General features: G+C 38.9%; 1 protein-coding gene across 1 annotated transcript in view; it reads left to right on the forward strand.

Annotated features, from left to right (window-relative positions):
- Positions 1–20,613, forward strand: part of ZFPM2 (zinc finger protein, FOG family member 2) — a 342,557-nt gene that overhangs the window by 125,741 nt on the left and 196,203 nt on the right. Inside the window, 1 exon segment of the mRNA XM_025202018.1 lies at positions 3,086–3,204. Coding sequence (XP_025057803.1) covers positions 3,086–3,204 — 119 coding nt within the window.

Below are 20,613 nucleotides of genomic sequence, written 5' to 3' on the forward strand. Positions count from 1 at the left end.
TGCACTACAGGTCAAAAAACTGTAATGTTGTTGTTAAAGTGGTGCTGGGCATATGCCAATAAGATCAAAATATGCATGGTTATTATTATGAACATGGCAAAATGAGGTTATAATGCAGTGTCTCTGTAATTATATTCTTAGAGGAGTAGATTTTAAAATAATCTGGTTATGAATTCCTGTTTTACACCCAAAATGTCATTAGGCAATATAGAATAAAGAAAAAACGTACATGAGAAACAAAAGTATGTGATGAGCAAATCAAAGGAAAGAAAGTTCTATTCTTATAAAAAAAAAAGGCTGCAGGTTTCTGTATCTGTTTTCTTCCTATAAGTATTATATAAGCTGCACTATTAACATTATGAAACTTGCCTATTTAAAAATAAAAAAAGCATGATTATGTGCACCTTAAAACTTTGCTAGGTGTTTGGATATCACAGGATGATCTGCCCCAAGTTTGTTGTTCTTAATCTATTAAAAGACAGGCCTGCTTGTAAATCCACAGGTACAGATAAGGAGTCACTGTTTGACTGAGTCTGAACCCTTTTCAAATGAAAAATGTCAGTGACAGAAAGGGAGGCTGAATTATTTTTTAAAAGGGTTTTCAAAGATTCTCATGATTTCTCTGGTATCAGTTAAATGTGACATGTCCATAGACACAGCTGGATTTTTTTAGTGTATAAAGCAAGCAAATACTCTATTGCTCTATGTTTCATCTTCATATAAAACCAAAAATGCTACCGTGTATGTATTACTGATCCATGCCTAGGCCTGCAATTCAGGGAAACCACTACTTCCAAAGTAACCATACAGAGAGATGGTTTAAAATTTAATTAAATCTATTACAGTATTTCAATAGGTTTTTTTAATGTTGTATTTAATTACTGTGTACTGTATAACACCTTTCCAGTATGTTGGTTACCTTTACAAATGTCATATTATTGTTATGAAAAATGAAAATGTTATTCTCACATTCATAAATTGGAAAATCAATACAACTTCATTGATTCTTATGGATTTGTTCCAGTTTACATAGAGGGTCTGATGTTTGATGGAGTATTTTTATAATCTTCAGCCCTCACATTTGAAATACAAATCTCTTTGCTTGAAAACAGAACCCAAAGTCATTTTTTTCTTTGGAAAATGGTCAAGATTAAACCCCATGAATGAATAAAACCTTCACATTTTGCATGTAACAAGAATCCAGATGTTCACATGTGGAAGTAGGTATAGGAGATGAGTTGAGAGCTTTAGGTTTATTTGCAAGGAAGGAGATGACACTGACTTCCACCTGATCAAGGTCAATTTCTTAACAATCATTAGTCCTGAATATGGGACAGGTTTGCAGTTTAGTTACTGAATAGATGGATACCCTCATCTTTGTAAAAAATCTCAGCTGTGAGTCAGATATTGATATTTATGGTTGATGGAGAAGGATTCTGTAGATGTAGTGGGAGATGGGCATTGTAGTGGCATCTGTTCCATGCATAAAAATGAAATGCCAACTCCACTGAATTCAATGTGAATTTTACCACTGACTTAATGGCTACCTTCAAGAAATTCAAAGCTTAGAAGAGGAATAAATTCAAAGATGCAGCCAGATTTGCAACAATAGAAGCACAAGCTGAACTCAATAACATAAGGATGGGTGGCCAACCTGGGTAGCAGCCCTAGACATACACTTAGAGGGGGCACAAGAATGGAAGCTTCCATTGCCAGCCCAACCCCTGGCACCACCATCTCCACGTAGGGTGCACTCTGGTAGTTATGCCTCTGAACCAGCCAGAACAAGAAATAGATCCTGTTCCTGGTAAACATTTTTTCCTCAAAATGGCTAAATGAATCCTAAAAATAATAGATTGTTTTCTAATAGCCTTAGTTATAGTTTTTAATGTGAACCATGGGTTCATGTTGATATATATATTAGAGAATAAATAAGTAAGAATACACAGAATGTTTGTAAAAAAAACCCCTGAAAATGTATTTAGGGAATTTTGAGGGAAATAAGTATTTAGGAATTCTCCAGTAATGTAACTGGTAAATATTTTAAATTAAAAAGAATTCTTCAACTTTTTTTTTTTTTTTTTGCAAAAAGTTTTTTTTTTTTTTTTTTATACCTTGAAAAATAATTGAACAGGAAACATTTCAGGGAGAAAAATATTTTTTATTTCTTTCAAAGTAATGAAACTGTCCATGCTTTCTGGGTTTTTTTCCTCTTTTTGCTTCCTTTTTTTCCCTCTAGTAGAGAGAGAACCATTAATTTTTAAAGTATTGATAAAAAAGTAACTTATTTAAAAATTAACATTTTATCTCAATGTTTTACTTTCTGTAAGTGCAAAAAGAATAACACAAACTCTAGTTACAGCATGCCTTTTTCCACAAGAGAGGAGGAAATTAGAAAGTGGAAAAAACTAGGCCTCCCCCCTCCACATGCTTTTCTTATTATAAATCCATTAACACTTTATAATATACACACATTAATCACTTTGAATCAATTACTCTCTAACTCAGGCAAAGTATCAGCTAAGCCTTTCTTTATTTTTTAGTACCAGTATAAATGCAGAGGAACTCTACTGAAGTAAATGGAGTTACTCTGGATTTACTTTGGTATAAATGTGAAAATAGATTGGCTCAATTTTTGCCTAAGTAAAGACCTAAGTGTTTGGCTCTCTGTGAGGTTGAAATTCCAGAAGGCTGTTAGCCCAGGTGTACTTATAATATATTCCACTTTTTCTCTTCCATCATCTCTCCCTCCACAGCAGTATATAAAAGCTGCTTAAGCAACCATTATTCTCTCCATTCTCAAACATTTACTGAATAAAAATGCCTTCAAAACTATAATGTCTGTGAAAAGATGCAAAAAAGGAATGGGACTTTATAAACTGAATTTGAATATAATTATGAGGAAAAAGGTTTAGTTTTTTTCTCTGGATGACAAGATCAGTTGTTTTTCAGGCAAGCATAATTAATTCTCATTATATGGGTCCTCAGAACATTGTGCGTATAAAACAAACACAAAGGCGGAGGTGGTTGTTGTCAAGGCACAAGTGAAAGTACTCTAAACGTTACTTGTTTTCTTTGTTTGCAGGAGAGTTGGAGATGTTCCAGAAGGATGGGGAGCGTAAGATTCAGAGTCGGCAGCAGCTTCCAGTTGGAACAACATGGGGGCCTTTTGCTGGGAAGATGGATCTGAATAATAACACCTTGGTATGTGACTGCTCAGAGAAAGTTGACTCTGTTGTATTCTATGCCCTCCCTTAGGGATTAGCCTTTATTACAGCTCCGCCAAATCACTTAAAAACAAGTCATTGTTAGCTTTCATGGACAGTGCTACTTGGAGCTTTTCCAGTAAGTTCATCTGTGGCAGCAGTCTACATAGACTTATGCGGGTCACAGGTTAAGGATACTAAACTTGTTACTTTACAGAAGAAGGGGAATTATATGATTCTTACTTTATCTGTTGAGTCAAACTGATGCCTTCCACTTTAAACAAGTGTTTTGATTATTAATTGTTTTTTCATTGTTTTGCAGCACAAATCAATTAGAGGACAATTCATATTTACAGTGTAGAAAATAGAAAAATAACTATGGTTCCTGTTGTTAATTTAGCCTGTCCTAAAAGTAAGGACATTGAAAGCTCGGTCATCTGTCGTCACCTTGTAGTATTAGCAAAAATATTCAAAGGTGCTGAATACTAGGTTTAGATATTAAATTTGGCTAATACCTAAATTAGCACAAATTGCTTCAACTGTTTTCAAGTCAGTGGTCCATATATATAATGTATAGTAGGTTGAATCTCAGTTCAGCCTGTTGAGGAAAATATCATTCCTATCTCTACATTGCCTTGTGTTTGTGCTGGTTTTATGTCTGACCTCTTATGTCGTGTCACTCAGGTTCATTTCCTTAGCATATTTTAAAAGATCACACTTTAAAGAGAAAAAGTAATCGGATAAAATCTCAGTGCAGGTGTATTGCACTGTCTTGACATCTTCAGTCTCTTGAAAAGACTGAGCTTCATAACAGATACTTTTTACTAAATCAGCCCCTGCTCTTGCAGATCATTCATGCCCACATTACTGATGTAAGGGCTTGTGGAAGCCTTTCATTACAATGCATCATATACATAGTAGTTCCCTATTTAAAATGCAATTTGCTGTATAACCTGTGCATTCTTTTCTTCATGTACACCTATTAAAAACACGTATGTAGTACGTAACTAAGAACGTAGTTGCTGGACATATGTAGCATCCATTATAAACTGTAATGTATCTTAACATTTTAATGTAAGATACGGAATTTTTGGTTGTTTTTTGTTTCTGTTTTCCTTTTTTTTATTTAAAGACTTTAATCAATATTCAAAAGCATTAGAATAGAAACATAGGATCAGATTTTCCAAGTGCTCAGCATCTACAACCAGCTGGAGATATTTCAGAGAGCTGGACTCTCATTTGGATTCCAAATAAAGGACAGCACCTAGAAATAGCTCCATGGTCTAGCAGGGTTAGCTGTTCTCTTATCTATTTAATTTGCATCTTACCAATCAGTATGCATAAAGCACTTAGCACAGCAATATCTATGATCTGAGTGTTTAAACAGACAGTGTGACAATTGGTGCAGACATATCCAGGCTCCCAGCTGCAGGGATGCACCTTGTGCTCCCACAGCTGGGACTCTTGATCAGCTGATAGAGCATGGAGCACCCCATGGCTGGGCACTCATCAGCTGCAGGCTCCCAGCTATGGGAGCACATGGTGTGCCCATAGGCCTGGAAGTCCAGATCAGCTGACAGGACTCCCAGCTGTGGGAGTGCATGATACGCCCTGTGGCTGGGAGCCCCATCAGCTGCAGGCTCCCAGCCCTGGGGGTACAACTGGCCACACCTTCAATTAATAGCACATTAGGAACCAGCCACAAAGTTATTCCACATTTTTGTGGAATAATTTTATGGCTTATTCCTTGTTTTATGATGCCATGAATAGTTTTAACATGTTGCTAGGTTACGACTTAAGACATGATTAACTGGTTAATCATGTTTTAAGTGTAACATGTGGCAGGGGCCTAAATGTTACATAAACTTTTTCTTGCTTTGGTTAAGCAACACAGTAGGGAATGTTGATACTGTCTCTCTAAAACTACTGTATTTTCTGCTTCCACTGGTAGTGGAAAATTTCAGCAAAAAATTCTTCACAATAAAAGAATTACAATTTATACCTTGAAACATTTCAGCAACTAACAGGTATAACAACTGGACTGTAACCATAGGAGTTCTAAGAAATGTCACTAGAATAAATTTGCAATATATCATCAATACTAATATCGTTTTGTTATGCTTCTCTATTCCTTTTTTGGTCTCCGAAGGATTAACAAAGGTTCCACTGTTCTGTTCTAAATCTGTTTGTCAAAATGTTGTTTAGTTGAAGCCAAATATTTAGGGCCAGATTCTGGTCAGTTTGTTAGGTGCATAAGTGGACTTAGGTGCCTAAGTGCAATCTTATTTCACCTTGCTTGACTCCCTGAGACAAACGTTGTGTGAGTCTTCCTTCTCCTGGATGCCTTTTGTGACTTGGTTTTAAGGGTACAGTTGCAAAACTTGATTCAGATTAGCAGATTTCCAGGAACTTGAACAGGGTGGAGTAGAATCGCATTTAGGCATCTAAATCCATTTAAATGCCTAATAGGAGGAGTGCAGTTTGGCCCTTACTCTTTATAAACTGGCATTGGGTTTGGGATTTTTACTGAGATGTTTTGGTTTCAATCAAATGTTCATCAGAAAGACAGACAGCAAAGTCTGTAGGCTTAGTAGGATGAAGGTTAGGGAACTCACCTAGGGCTCAGGTTCAACTCTCTGATTTAGTATGATCTGCAATAAACCTCTGTATTGGAGCCAAAGCCCTAACAACCAAGCCATGGAGAAACACTCCCATATTGAAAGGACAGAGTCCATTTTTTGCTGAATTGTGACTGGCATTGTTTTCATTCTGTATTGGTACCAAAACATTTTGAAATATTCAAAGTAAACATCAGGTAGCTTCTGCTCTCTTCCTATTTTAACTGTTTCCTCATCTCCCAGTAATCATGCTAGTTACCTCAGAATGTTGAACACAGTAGAAAAGCTTTGATAAATCTGTAATTTATTGTGTAGGCAACCCAATCATCAAACTACTTGTTATACATTTTTCTTTTATGTGAAGCTTATCTGTAGTACTACTTATAATCTGTTTGGTTAATATATCTGATTACTATTCTCTCTAAATTGCATGCTGTCTTAGGTTTATGAATGGGAGCTGTATTTAAATTGTTTTTGAATGTTATTTTTTATTTATATCAAAATAGCTAGATATACATGTGCAAAATAGCCAGGTATACCCATATATTTACATATTTGCACACTTTCATATATCTATAAACAGACATGCACGCACGTGTCTGTCTATACATACATATTTTTGAAAGCTCATTTGGCAAAAGCCTAATCTTAATCATAGTTTCACATCTGTATTTGATAACAGGTTTAACATGCATCTGAATGAGAACCATAAACATTTTGTTGTAATAAAATTTATAAATTTCTCAAATAATCTTTGAAAGACTTCAACATAAATGTCTCATAAGGAAAGGAAAGGAAAATTCATTTAACTTTATGCTACCATGCCACAACATTTACAGCTGGATTCCCACAGTTGATCCAAAACATCTGTTTGTGGCTGAGTAAGAATCAAATCCTATTTTGCTTTATGTGTCTACGTGACGTTTACCAAACTGTGTAAGTATTGTTTTTGACGTCCACCGTTTACAGTCCTATTCCACATGGATATTGAGATGTGCAGTAGGCTGCGCTTTGGCTGGGCAGGCAAGTGGCTCTGTATGAATATATTTGAGCTAGCCTAAGTCATAGAATTGGTGCCAGGCAAAAGCCCATGACTAGTGGGTGTTAGATGGAGGAGGAGGGGGCCCTTCCATGTTTAGCGCAAGAGCCTACATGTAAGAGAACTCCCCAGGAAACAGGAGACCCAGATTCTAGGCTCCCTTCGCCAGATGGAGTTTGACCCCACATCTGTCTCACTTTCAGCATAGTGCTCTAACCACGAGGCCACAGGTTAGCAATTATCAAGGCCTCGCTTCAACATTCCTTTTGAACCTATTTCCCAGGGCAGCCAAAACAGGGAGGATTTGGGGTTAAAGAGCATGCCTTTAAAGATTCAGATGCCTTTTGTTCTGGAAGGAAAGGGTCCTTTGGTTCTACCCTAGATTCTTGCTCCCAGTGAGGCAGAAACTCCCCCACTACATGCACTTCAGAAAGAATAAAAACTCTCCCAGGACTGTGCATCCATTTTATCCAATGGACATTAAATGTATGGTGCAATGTGGCTCTACCTCAAGAGGAGACCTGAAGAGGGGACTGTACAATGTAAAACCTGTGGACCCATGTTAAGAGTACTGTGCTGTAAAGTCAGAGAAATACAGGTTCAAATACACTTTTGGGTAAGGGGAACTTAGACTCCTGCTTCCTAGGGGAGTTCTATAAACCCCAGGCTCTTGGGCTGAAACATGGGAATGCCTTACCCCAGTTTTATCAGGCTACACTTTCAAGATTTATGCTCAGTTATATGTGCATGTGAAGCCATGTGACTGTCTGAGCAGAGTGCAGACAGGCTAAATAGCCACTTGGACATTTGTGCGTCCACACTGGATGTGAAATAGAATCACAAGCTGAGCGTAAGTGCTGAAAATGCTGCTTACACAGTTGGGCAAGTACTATTTGGGCATATAAAGTGAAGTAGGATTTTGCTGAACATCTTACTCATCCTTAACAATGGTAGCAACGGGCCATTTACCGGTATTCTAATTATGATAGAAATAACCTAGTTTCTCTGCTTTCAATCAGCTTTGAATAAAATCAGAGCATTTAATATGCTTTTAAACTGGTTCATATTCCAAGCAATATTATGATGCTGGATATAGACCCCTGTTGTTGGCTCAGGAGATTCAGCATTCTAATTAATTCAACACAGTAATTAATTGAGTCACTGTGCCAGATGTCAAACATTTTTTTTAGATCTTTCAAGTTCCTATCTTCAAGTATGTTAACAATACACATCTCAGAGAAGTGGAAGCCTGGCTACCTTGAAAAACTGATTTAACTGACACTGGCCACTACAATAATAGTAAAAGTCGTTGACTTCCATTCAGCAATGCCTCTCTGCCATGGAGGTACTTAATGGCTATCTTTTGTCATGTATGCACACCAGGACCGTGGAAGACATCAAGCAGCAGTTCTACCAGGTGAACTAAAGAGAACTCAATGGTTAAGGGAGGGAGAGTGATAGGTATTTTTTTTACACAGCTAGAAGTCAGTGGATATTGCACAGTGACTGGCTTCCTTTATGAGGCGATATTGCCTAAATGATGTTCATGAAAAAGACTGGAGCTCAGATTCTAAAAGGAACTTCAGTGTCTCATTCATACTTAGGTGCCTAGGTCCTACTGATTGGTTTAGGTACCTAAATACTGTTGATTAATAGACCGTAACCCTTAATAATTTCAAGAGACAAAAACACCTTGTGCCCTCAGATGCCTTTCCCTTCCAATTCAAGGACAATATTTCAAAGGTTCAAGAAAAATTAACACTAGGTGACTGTAGTGGAGCCATGATTCAAACAGGTTGCCAGTGGCAAGAAACCAGAAATCCCAAAGCCATGTCCCCCTGCATGTTTTCAGGGAATAATTTCTCAAAAAAAAATTCTGTTTTATCCTTCTCTTGTCTTCCTGTGTTCTTGTCCCCTTTTTATTATATAAAAAAAGAAAATACACAAACCATTTTTTCCCCATAATTGCCATATGGCTGGTAATATATATATGTATTAATTCTGATGTACAGGAAAGGAGGATTAGTGGCAATATGAAAAATCAAGTTTGCAGCACTAAGGAGGAGAGTAAGCATATGTTTACATGTTTTAAGTTATAAAGCCTCCATGCTTTTCTTTTTAATTTTTTCTCTCCCCTTTTGACTTTATTACAGAAAATATGTGCCAATATATACAGCATATATCTATATCTGTGTTATAGATATATAGTATATACATATAGCAGCAATTGACACCAGTGAGAACTCTGTTTCAGGATGAAGGAAATACAGTTTTAAGCACTGATCTTGCTTTGCTTTTCTCAGATGTGTGCACTACCAAGCGGCTCTAGAAATGCAGTGGTTCTTGCCCCCATGCATGTTTAGAGGTGAAATTTTCAAGATAAATGACATTTGCCCATCCCCTCAAGACTAGAATCTAGGTCCTAAAATATATCAAACTGAACATGACCAAAATTAGAGCACTTGCTAATGTACAAAAACAGTGCACTGATCCTGCATCCTTTATTCTAGTAGCTGCTGTTCTCCGAAGCAGTCCCATGTTCAGGTACTAACAAGGAAATGCTTTTTTCTCCCTGTTTTCCCCACAGATATACCTAAATATTTTCACTGTATAAATTCTGCCATATTAATCCCCATTATATCCTTTGTATTTCAAAACTCTGAGGAAATTGTAGCTGATACTTCTAAAGAAGAAGTGGCAAAGAATGTATAGCACATGATGAAAGTCAAACAGTGGTTCGTGCCATTACTTCATTAATCAAGTGGAAGCATTCTGAAAAATGTTTTTCTTTGGCTGCAGCCATCTATTTTTTGGTGTTAATCTGTGCCCTGTGGCAGGGTTTTGTGAAGCGAAACAATGAGCAGTTGTATCATACCCCCCCATTGTTGTAGCCCCTGTCAGAAGGAGGAGAGGATGATGCAGGTCTGTATCAGCCTGATAAGGAAAAGAGGATTCAAAATGGCTGTGCAGAGAATCCGGGGGAGTAAAGTGTGCAGTTTTGGACCAGCCTTGCAATGGAATACAGCAGAGACCCTTTAATGGGATCCTGAAGGTTCACTGCCAAAGCTATACTTCTTCTAGAAGATTTCCTAATGAAATAGTTCGATTGGAAAGTGCTGTGACTGTCTGAGGAGCCAAGGTTCAAAATGCAGTTAAGTTATTCACTTACTAATCTGTGGCTGGTCACTTTAGGTCAAAAACCTCCTATCTATACCGCCCAGCTACTTTTAATCTTTAGAGTTACAGTATTATAGTTTACTGGCCACTTTGATTGGAGGTTCTTTAAAACCACTAAAAAGCTATACAGGCTCTCTGTGGCTCATTGTTTAAACAGTAATGCTTTTATCCATTTAACTTAGACCTCAACCATTGGAGGCCAAGTTTGCTCTTTGATATAAATCCTGCATGCGTGAAATTTGGCCTTATATTAACGTATAGGATTTTTTTTTTATTCAGTTACCAAAAAAAAGCGCTGTAGTAAACAGAGGCCCTGATTCTAATCTTTGTTAACACTAGTTTTGCAGTCTTATTGCTCAGGTGTGTTTAGCGGATTCATTCCTAACTTATGCTGGTATTTATGATCAGAATCCGGCCTGTCGTATTCAAAAGTGTCATTTCGAAAAATGTCTTAATCTCTAAAAGCTGAGAAGTTTCAGCATTCCTGTATAACATCCTGTTTTATAATTAAGGGTAGTTTGCCACACCCTACACTTAGTAGTGGGGTGTGGTAGTAAAGCAGGGCTATTTTCCACCAAGTAAGTGCTGCAGTATGTGGACTGTCTCAAGACCTTTTCAAAGTTTTTTTTTTCTATTTACAGCTTGGATGCTTGGGGTATGTTCATACAGTAAAATTCAGTGCCAAGCAGAGATACCTGAGCTAGCTCCCGTACTGGAAACAGTCTAGCCTCATTAGTGCGGCACCGTGTCTGAGCTAATTAACCCCACTACTAATTACACAGGCATACTGTGGCTGGTATACCTGGCATGGCATTATTCCATGTAGATATACCCCGACTTCTTCCTTTATATATTCCCATTTATGCATTTACATTTAAACTGAAAATTTAATTTTAAATACAGTACTGATAGTGTAAAAGCACAGAATAAAGAATGGAATAAACATCCTCCTGATAGAACAAAGGTAAAGAGAGAGTTTTGACCTTGAAGACCTTAACATCAGCTACTGTTATGATGCAGAATACCAAAGGGCAATGAGGCAAGAACACAATCATATACAACAAAGAATCATATGAAGCATGCTACTATACATAAGTTCTGTATAAAAAATAGTGTTAATACAACCATGAGGTTAAGAAATTATACACCTGACCAACACTTGTTGGTTGCAAAAGTTTATATATAATAATATCTAAAGAAAATGCTTTAAATATTATATTTAAAATATTTAGATATTCTTTAGATATTATATAATATCTAAAGCAGGGGTTGTCAACTGGGCGTACACGTACCCCTGGGGATACTTGAACCAGTCATAGGAGGTATGCGTGGGCGGACAGGAATGGAGCACCGCAGCCTCCCAGAAGCAGGGCCAAGGCGGGGAAGCTCACGAGCGGTGGCTGCCACTGCCGCACACCAGCCCGCAGAGGGGCTTTCCCACCCCATAGAGGGGTGCTGCTGCCACCCCAGCCTGGTGAGCTTCCCTGCTCTGCCCCAGCCCTGCTCCTGGGAGGTGGCAGCACTCTGTCTCCGCACGCCTTCCCCACCTCCCCACTCAGCGTCTGGCCACATGCCCTGCCTCACCCCTCCCCTCTTGACATCCAGCCGCATGCTACCCTCCCCACTCCACCCTGCCTCCCTCACTCAGCATCCAGCTGCTGGGGTTACTTAGACTAAAAAAGGTTGAAAACCCCTGATCTAAAGAAAATGCAGTCGGGAACAGAGTTAAGAATGAGGTTCCAATTTTGACTCTGCATTTCCTTTTTTCTGAATGCTTAATTTCCCAAGTTTAATGTTACATGAATGGCGACTTTTAGCATGAAATGTCTTTGCTTTTTTAGCCTAAAGACCAAAGCCTTTATTGAGGCCACGAAATAGACCTTTTGTTCACTACTTGACAGATGTACATTGAGTGACTAGAGCTTAAATTTATTTTAAAAATTACTATTTGTGATTTAAAACTTGCTAAAAATTTCTGTTAATTACTTTATACTAGCTAAAAGCATCCCCATTAAATAGACTTTATTCTAATACTATCCTAATTAAACAGTAGATGTTACCAATCATTCTCATTAAACGAAATCAGTTCCCTGGGAGAAATCTTAATAAAGCATCTGTCCCATTTCAACAAGTCTCATTTTGGTAGCATATACTGCAACAGTACTTTCATAGATTCATAGATTTTAAGATCAGATGAGACCTATAAGATCATGCAGCCTGGCATTGTGCACAATAGATGCCAGGTAAAAAAGGTGCAATCATTTCTGCATTAAGCCCATAACTTTTGTTTGAGTGATAACATAACTTTTCGGGTGTCATCTGGTCTTGATTTAAAGTGTTCAAGTGTTAGAGAATCAATTTTACACTTATGTAGTACCTTTCATAGGGCTAGTTATGTATCACTATGCAGTTAAATGGTAATGTTTTCTACTGAGCATACTTTTAAAATGTTATAAAGAAATCTCTTCTAACTAATACAATATATTACTTGTTATGGATATTTAGATATAAAATGTCAAAATTAAAAGCTCATGAAAACCACAAGTAAAGCAGTGGCTGACAAACAAAAAAATCCTTTCATTTGTATGTGAGTAGAGTTACGCTAATGACAGCCCTACCATTATGTAGAGACAGCTCCAGTAGCCACTAATGTTTTAAGCACAACATTCTCTAGATTTGTATACAGAGGTCTGCATAGGACGATGATAAAAACATTAATGGCTACTGCAGACACTGTACTGTTAGATTTTGGATGACATCTAACACCAAAGGACTTTTTTTTTAGGTAAAAAGCCTAGAGCAAACAGGGTTGCAGGATGAAAAGAAACTTCAGACTCCATTATTTCCAGTACTTTGCATTGTTGAGAATGCAAGGTAAGGTGTCAGTTTTGATGATGCCACTTATTCTATCAAAACTTCAAATAGTTTTTTTTTTTTAAATTTGAATATTAGCTCTCTTAAATAAGAGTTTTGCAGGCAGGAGGGGTGGAATTCTGGCTCCACTGAAGTCATCAGCAAACTGTTGAGTTCAGTGCAGCCAGGATTTCTCCTTTGGTTTAGATTCCAAATGTTAGAGCTGTACTTTTCTGAATACTGCCTAGGAGAGATACCTTAAAAATGATTAATGAGTAATGGAAATGAATGGCTCAAGACCTGTATTTATTTGCATACTGTGCACACGTGTCCCCTGAAAATTAGCTGCCCAAAATTGGTGTGTGGTTCTTAAGCAGAGAAACTCATTTTTATACTGGAATGGATGCAGGAGAAAATGGAGTGGTGGCAGGGTGCTGTGCTCCACACTGACTAAGCGAGGGCTGAACTCCTTGGTCACGGAACAGAAATGGAGTCCCATCCTCAGCCCCTTGCTGCAGGGCCAACAAAGCTACAGGTTTAGCCCTCTCACAGCTGCTGTCAAATTGGCATTAGCAGGTGACCAAGCACAGGGGGAAAGGGACTGGCACTGATGGGACTCACCCCTGTTCCATGCGACCAGAGGATTCAATACTGGCTGAGCCTGTGCTGTAGTAGGGAAGACTCAGGAAAAAATAAGGCACATATTTTATTTGGGAAAGTGTGGCACGTGAATTAAATGTGCATTTCAGTACCTGTGTATATGTAGCTGGATATTTTGAGACCATATTTCCAATTCTGAAAATTAAAAAATATTGGAATTTGTATTAAGCATAAAGCTGTTAGTAGATTTTAGTTACATATGCTTTAATACTGAGCAGTAAAAATCAAGATTGTATTAGAAATACATCATTTTTGCAGCTTTTGCTCTCAGTTATACCATTCTGCTGACTTCAAAGAACTGCCAGGGTGGCATGAGTATACCTGACAGATAATTTGCCCTTCTCAAATATAGTGATGCTACTTTGAACCATTTTCACTTGAGCAATATGCACCTTTACCTGCGATATTATATACAGTATTTAAGAATCCTATGTCTCATTTATCAAACCTAAAGAACAAGTCCATCCTATGGTGACAACTCAGAATCCAAGGGAGTTAATAGGAGAATCAACTTCAGTCATTCTGTCTCTGTGAAAAACTCAAGAAGTAGAGTAGGCTTTTCTACCTTGTTGCTGTCCTCCAGCTATAGCTTAGATCACCCGCTGCTGTGCACATACTGAGGTAAAAGAATGAGCAATTTTACTTTGTTTTCATCATTCTCCCATGACTGTGGTTCTCATAAGTCTTATTATGAGTACAAATGACATTTGGTACGGTTCCTGGTGCAAGTTCCCTGTGTTCAATAGCTGTTAAAGAGGTGTACAACCTGATCAAACCAGATAACTGGTTAACACATCATCTTAATAGTTAGTGATGATTAGTAAATTCTAATAAGATTTCTTTATTCTCTCTCTCTCTCACTCTATATGTGTGTGTGTCTCTGTGTCTGTGTGTGTGTGTGTAATATATATATATATATTACACAGACACACACATATAGAGTGAGAGAGAGAGGGAATAAAGAAATCTTGTATATATATAAAATGTATGTTCCACAGACTAGAAAGAGGGAGAATTAATTTTAAAATATTGAGTAGGTGGCAGTACTGTAGCAAGGGAGGGGCAACTGACCTGGGTGATGAAGCGAAAGGGTGCCAACAGGTGCTGCCCAGCTGGGGCGAGGTGCAGGATGGAGCTGCGAGCAGCTTGTTTGAGGGGTGCAACGATGGGGTGGGGGTGGCCCTGCCACTGTGTGCATTCCCAGGCAAGCATGGCTTGGGGGGGGATATGCCCTCTGGATCTGTGCATGGGGTGAGGGCAAGCTGCGACTACGGGCTTGCTCCAGGCACCAAAATTCCTTGCTTCGTCACTGATAGGTGGTATTAAAAATTGTTGAAAATCAAATGATTCTGAAACATGTTAAATAGTTTTGCAATGATGCATTTTTATATTTACTATATGGGCTATAATACTATAATATCTAAGGAAAAACATAACCCTACCCATACACAATATCATACATTCATTTCTAGAGATTTAGAGATGAGAGTTAGCCATATGATTGTCAAAATGCTATTGGCCATATTTAGTGTAATCTTTAGAATATCACAGACACTGTTATTATTTCTAATGTTGATCGCTGTCATTCTAGCAAAACACCTTCTAATTTAAAACAGGTTAATATAACTTCCCCTCTTCAGTATGTGATTATATATATACATTTAGAGCATGTTTTAACAGCAGCAGTCATATTTTCAGAATAAAAGCTTCACCTATTCATGCATTCTAAATATTTGCTTATAAATACATACTTAGCTGGAAGTATCACATGGTACACTGTTTGTCTCCAGAACTGGCTTTGCCCGTGTGACAGCTTGTGATCTGTTAGAAGGGTGACCAGACTCTTACAGCAAAGAGCTGTAACTCTGGTCATGTGTGAATCATTGGAGTCAGCAGCACAGCTGGTACTATTTTTATACTCCCCACCCCTGGGTCAGTGACCAGGGCTGCTGTGCCACTCTTCCCCCACCGACCTCCTTCCTGCCTTCCTGTTTCATTATACTACTGTTCTAACCTGCCACAACTATAGATTTTGTCCTGTTTCTAGAAACATTTTCCTCCACTCCAAATCCTACTTTGTGTTTCTCTTCTCTCTTTGCCTCTCTGCTCTTTCTTCTTTTCTTATCTATTCCTTCTTTGACTCTTTTCTTATATATTCTAGATATTTGTTGTCTCTTTCTTTTCCCTCCTTTTTTCCTCTTCCTGTTCCTCTTCTGTGCTCCAGTCCTTTATCTCCACTCCCTTTCCTTTCATGCCAGGATCTTGCCCTCATTCTGCTACACTTAGTCTTTCTGCATGTCCCTCTCTCTTTCTCCACTCCACCCTCTACAAATGTGCTCCTTTCCTACCACATTCCAGTCCTCATTGCTGGTACAGAACAAGGAGGTAGAAGCCTGGCTACCACTCCAGGTTATGTTGGTAGTGACAGGGGCTCCTGGGAAAGCAGCTGGCTCATTTACAACAACCCCCAAAGTCATCCTTGAAGTCAGACTGGGTCTCTGAGTTAACCTGGCATTACGCAATGAGGGCTTTTATACACATGGTCTGGGGGGAAGCTGGGGGGGTGGGGGGAGTGCGTTAATTAGAGCAGCTCTGAGAACTCCTCTAAAAATTAAAATGTCTGGAGCATCATGTGTATCAGCACTCCTGTGTTTAAAAACTGGTGGTGGGGGTGCTTAAAGTTCATCAAACAAGCTTTAATTAAAGCTCCCCTGCCACCATTTTTCAGCACAGGGTGCTGATACACGTGATGCTGGAGTCTGCTGGAGCCCAGTGATCACCACGCTTCAGCAGACTTGATTAAGCTGACACACTAGTTACAGTGCATTGGAGCAACCTCAGTGTACCTGGTGCCCTGAGTACCTTGATCTGGAAATGTGAAGGGGCAGGATGGGCTATATCGAGTGCAGTCACTTTCATGGGATCAGATGTTGGGGGGTGCTTTTGGGTCGCCAGAATCTGCAAGAGCCTTTATGAAGGCCAGAATAAAAAAACAGAGTTTAGAGGTATTACAGTGCCATGGTCTGTTCAAATAAGTTTAATTGACATGTAGTGATGATATCCATAGGATGAAATACTAAAACAGACATGCTCAGTCAGTCTTATTCTCCACAATTATCTATTATTATGTGGGGAAGCTCCCTTCCTAATTGTAATATTGACTACTTAATGCTAATTTTCCTTTTCCAGTTCTCTGATTATTGAACCTTAGAAAATAATCAGAAAATGATTTTAGGGCCATTTTTACTCAGCTTCACTTGGAACTTTGTTTCTGAGACTTTTATACCTCTTTTGAGAAACACTGTCCTGATTTATAAGGATCATTTTTCCTGGCTTATGTGTCAGTGATGTGAAAGGTAAGAGCAGTAGGATTGTATTTTCAGGATGCCAAATATGTGCTCTTTGATCTGGTGGTACAGCATGCCTCAGGGAATAAGTTCAATCTTGATTTCTTTAGTCAGTCATCCACTATCAGGCACCAATGGCCTGATTAGCAGGCTGAAAAAAAGGAACACATCATAGGTGCATGTTGGAGGCTGCATCGTTTGTGAGGAGGATGTTAGCACCCATGCTCATGCTGGGGTAATATTTTCTGTTCTAATAAATCTTCTTAATGCATGAAGGAGCAATAATGGGTACATCCATGTAGTAGATGGCACCACATGTATTGATGAATCTTAATGAGTTTTAGAACTCTTCCTTCCCTGTTTTAACCCCTTGTTGCAGAGTGGAAAATAAAAATAGTATCTGTGTATTACAATTCTGACCTCTAACACTTGTAAGAGAGCTCAGTAGTACAGTAATGCCTTCTTAACATTCCTAGCATGCCCTGATCCAAACTAATTATTAGCACTTGTTGAAATGTTAAGGGGACTTTGTAGCCACACCTAGTACTATCTCCCAATCTGTGGGATTCTGTGGCGGTAAAATGGCATTTCTGTTTGAACTGAGGCTTATAAAAGATTTTCTTCTCAGTCATGCCACAGCTGTTTGGTGGGAACCTCAAACTGTGTAGAGGGAATTAAGATGCTCCCTACATGCTCCCTATATATATCTTTCAGATATATACTAATAATATATGGCAGGGTAGAGATGCACCATAGGGTGCACACTAATATAATAATTGAACTGTTGCAAGAATGTCACTGATTGGGAACTGATCCACAGTTGTCCTTAGACAGAGGTGTCCCCTCATATGATGCCAAGGGCTCTAAAATGGACTGTCACCTTTTAGGGATAGCACTGCTGCTGAAATGCTACCAGAGTAGAGTATCCAGACCAGCATACTTTCCAGCAGTCAGTGCCTGCTGTTTGCCCAGGATTCCCCAGGAGGGGAAGGATAGCATGTATTGACTGGATGCAAAGAAAGGAAGATGGCATTTCCCACAAATTCAATCTTCTGCTTCCCCTTCTCAAAAACATTAAGTTAAAAAAGACTTGATTGAGTTTAATAAAGAAAACTGTTACACTTTACCAAAATGTGTTGTTGACTGGGGGTGCACAGGTGTGAGTGAGAGGAGAACAGCCTGGACTCCATCATGGGAAATGGACCCCACTTGGTGAGGTTCCAGCATCACATGGGGCTGAAGCATTGGGGTGGGGGGGGAGTAGACAAGTGCTGAGGGGCTGTCTGCCTCCTGCTTACAGTTTCTGTGGGGCCTGGGTCCTCTGCCTCTCCCCCCACCAAGAACTTTACTTCTGTGTTTTTACAAGACCTGCCCTGAAAAGCATTTTGTTCATTTCCCTTCCCTGCTACAGACCCTACCCTGAATGGTCACTAGTTCACCCGGGGGGCGGGGACGGGGAGCTCTGGACCACCCAGCCCCACAGGTATGGCAAGCAGACATCACTCAGTGCCCACCCCCCAGCACCTGACTAACCCTCCACTCCAACCTTGTCCCAAATGAGCCTGGAAATCTGTAGCAGAGAACTGAAATTGCCAAAATACTTTCCAATGCAAGCAAAAATGGGGAGTTCTTGGGGTCAGGACCCACCCCTCCAGAAACTACAAGCAGGGGTCAGATAGACTCCCAGCACCTGGCTACCTATCCTCCTGCCCCCCCTCCCTTCAAACCTCCAGCTTCAAATGAGCACAGGACCCTCACCCAGGGTCCAACATGGAGGCTTTCTTTTTCCCCACCCCTGTAGACTGTGGGCTCTGCAAACAATAAATCTTTTGGTAGTGGAGTCCTAGTTGTATTCCCCCTAGGTACCCCTCTTGCATTTACACATAACGAACCAGTTCACTGTGGGGGTTCAAAACAGTACTCGATTTTTTCTGGTATGCTTTTGAAACATTCCAGGAAGTTTCAACCATTCAGAAGTGGCGTGCATATCTAGAATCTTGAAGGTTAAAGTGCATTTATAACATTTTAAGCTATATGTCTGTGCACATCCTTCTAAACTTACTGAATCAGAGATGCATAAGTTTTTGTGAGTAAGAGCTTACTTTGTTGGATGCTGTGAAGGGATGTTGCAAAGAGCAGGCTAACAGATGTTACCTTGTGATCCTCTTCTCCTCTTTTCTGTTGGCTTCTTAGCCATAAAGAACAGGATTGTCTCAGGAGTGCAGGACCAGGGCTGCTTGAAGGCTTTGATTCCATCTCATAAACCACTTTCCCAAAATGTTGGGGAAGGGACCAGGATCTTGCTTCCACCACCATTGCAACCAGGAAATCAGGCTGGATGGGGGCAACAGGACCTTGCTGCCTTGCTGTGTGAGTCAAGATTGTTCAGGACAGTGTTGAAAATAGGCCTGCTGTCTCAAAGTAGGCATGTGTAAGTGAAGGGTAGCTTTTTTGTTTTTAGCTTATATTTCCCTGTGTTATCCACTAAAGATGGTACTCAATAAAAAGGAATCTCCAGCAGTCACAAATAATATGTAGTGAATAGTTCACACTTAGAGCTCCTTCCTACAGGATGCAGATCACCCAGTAAGGTGCTAAGCACCTTCAATTCTCAAGGCAATGGCACTTGAGGCTCCTTAGTACTTCTCAGGATTGAGCCTTTAGAATGCTTTTTGTGTACACCTCTATATATAGATATGTATCTGTTACTGTGTATGACCTTGATGATGGGACTGGTTTGATCGGGTTAAGGTCAATGAGTATATTTTTTTAGACAAGATACCAAGTATGTAGATGGCTCTGTTTTACTTTACTGTGTTAACAGCTGGAAGCACTCAGTGCTTTGCTGATTGTAGTGATACATTCATCTTCAGTGATTATCAAAAAGATTTCAGTGCTCTGGAATTAATCACACATTTGAGAAGACAAATACAAAAAGATAAGTGGAAAGGCTGTATGTGTGCTTTTTTATGTATAGGAGTGATGCTTCGGGTAACCATTACAAGTACTCTTCTTTATTCATTTATAACAATAGAATTGATATTAAGTTTAATAGAGTTAGCAAATGTTTTTAAGTAATTTAAAGATCAAAAAATGATACATACAAGCTTGGTGTTGTTATCACTATAGACATAGCATTCTTCCAGACAAGCCTATTTATACACCTCTAAACTTATAAATATTGCCCATTCCTACTTTTTTTCTCAAAAATGATATGTTTAATAAATTAAAAGAACTTTTTACGATTGAGTTTTGTCCCTGTGCAGCATTCTTACGAAACTATTTTTTTTCAGCAGTGCAAGCTGGACTCAGAGAGATACTAGCACAATCTGGCAAATCTGAAATAAAAGGGTGTGTGTATGTAAAAAAAAATGTTTTTTAGAATAAGATTTAGTTTTAGGAACATTAAGTTTGTAAATACAGAAGATCACAAACATTTGAAATACTTCTTAAAAATGTGTAAAACCATTACAGTTTCTCTAAAATCATGTTCAAAACAATTAACATTTTTTAAATCCCAAACCAAGCTCCTCCTCTTCCTATGGTACAGCCCTGTTTATCAGATTATTGACTGAAGAGAGAAATTGCATTTCATTTTTCCAGTAGCTAGAAATTATCTGCATTTCCTGTTATGTTGGTTATTTTGCCCCCTACTGTTGTAAAACCAGCAGGAGGGAATATAACAGGAAGAATTCTCATGAGAAGTCCTTAGA

The sequence above is a fragment of the Alligator sinensis genome, unplaced genomic scaffold (assembly GCF_000455745.1).
Source record: "Alligator sinensis unplaced genomic scaffold, ASM45574v1 scaffold20_2, whole genome shotgun sequence".
Lineage (NCBI taxonomy): Eukaryota > Metazoa > Chordata > Crocodylia > Alligatoridae > Alligator > Alligator sinensis.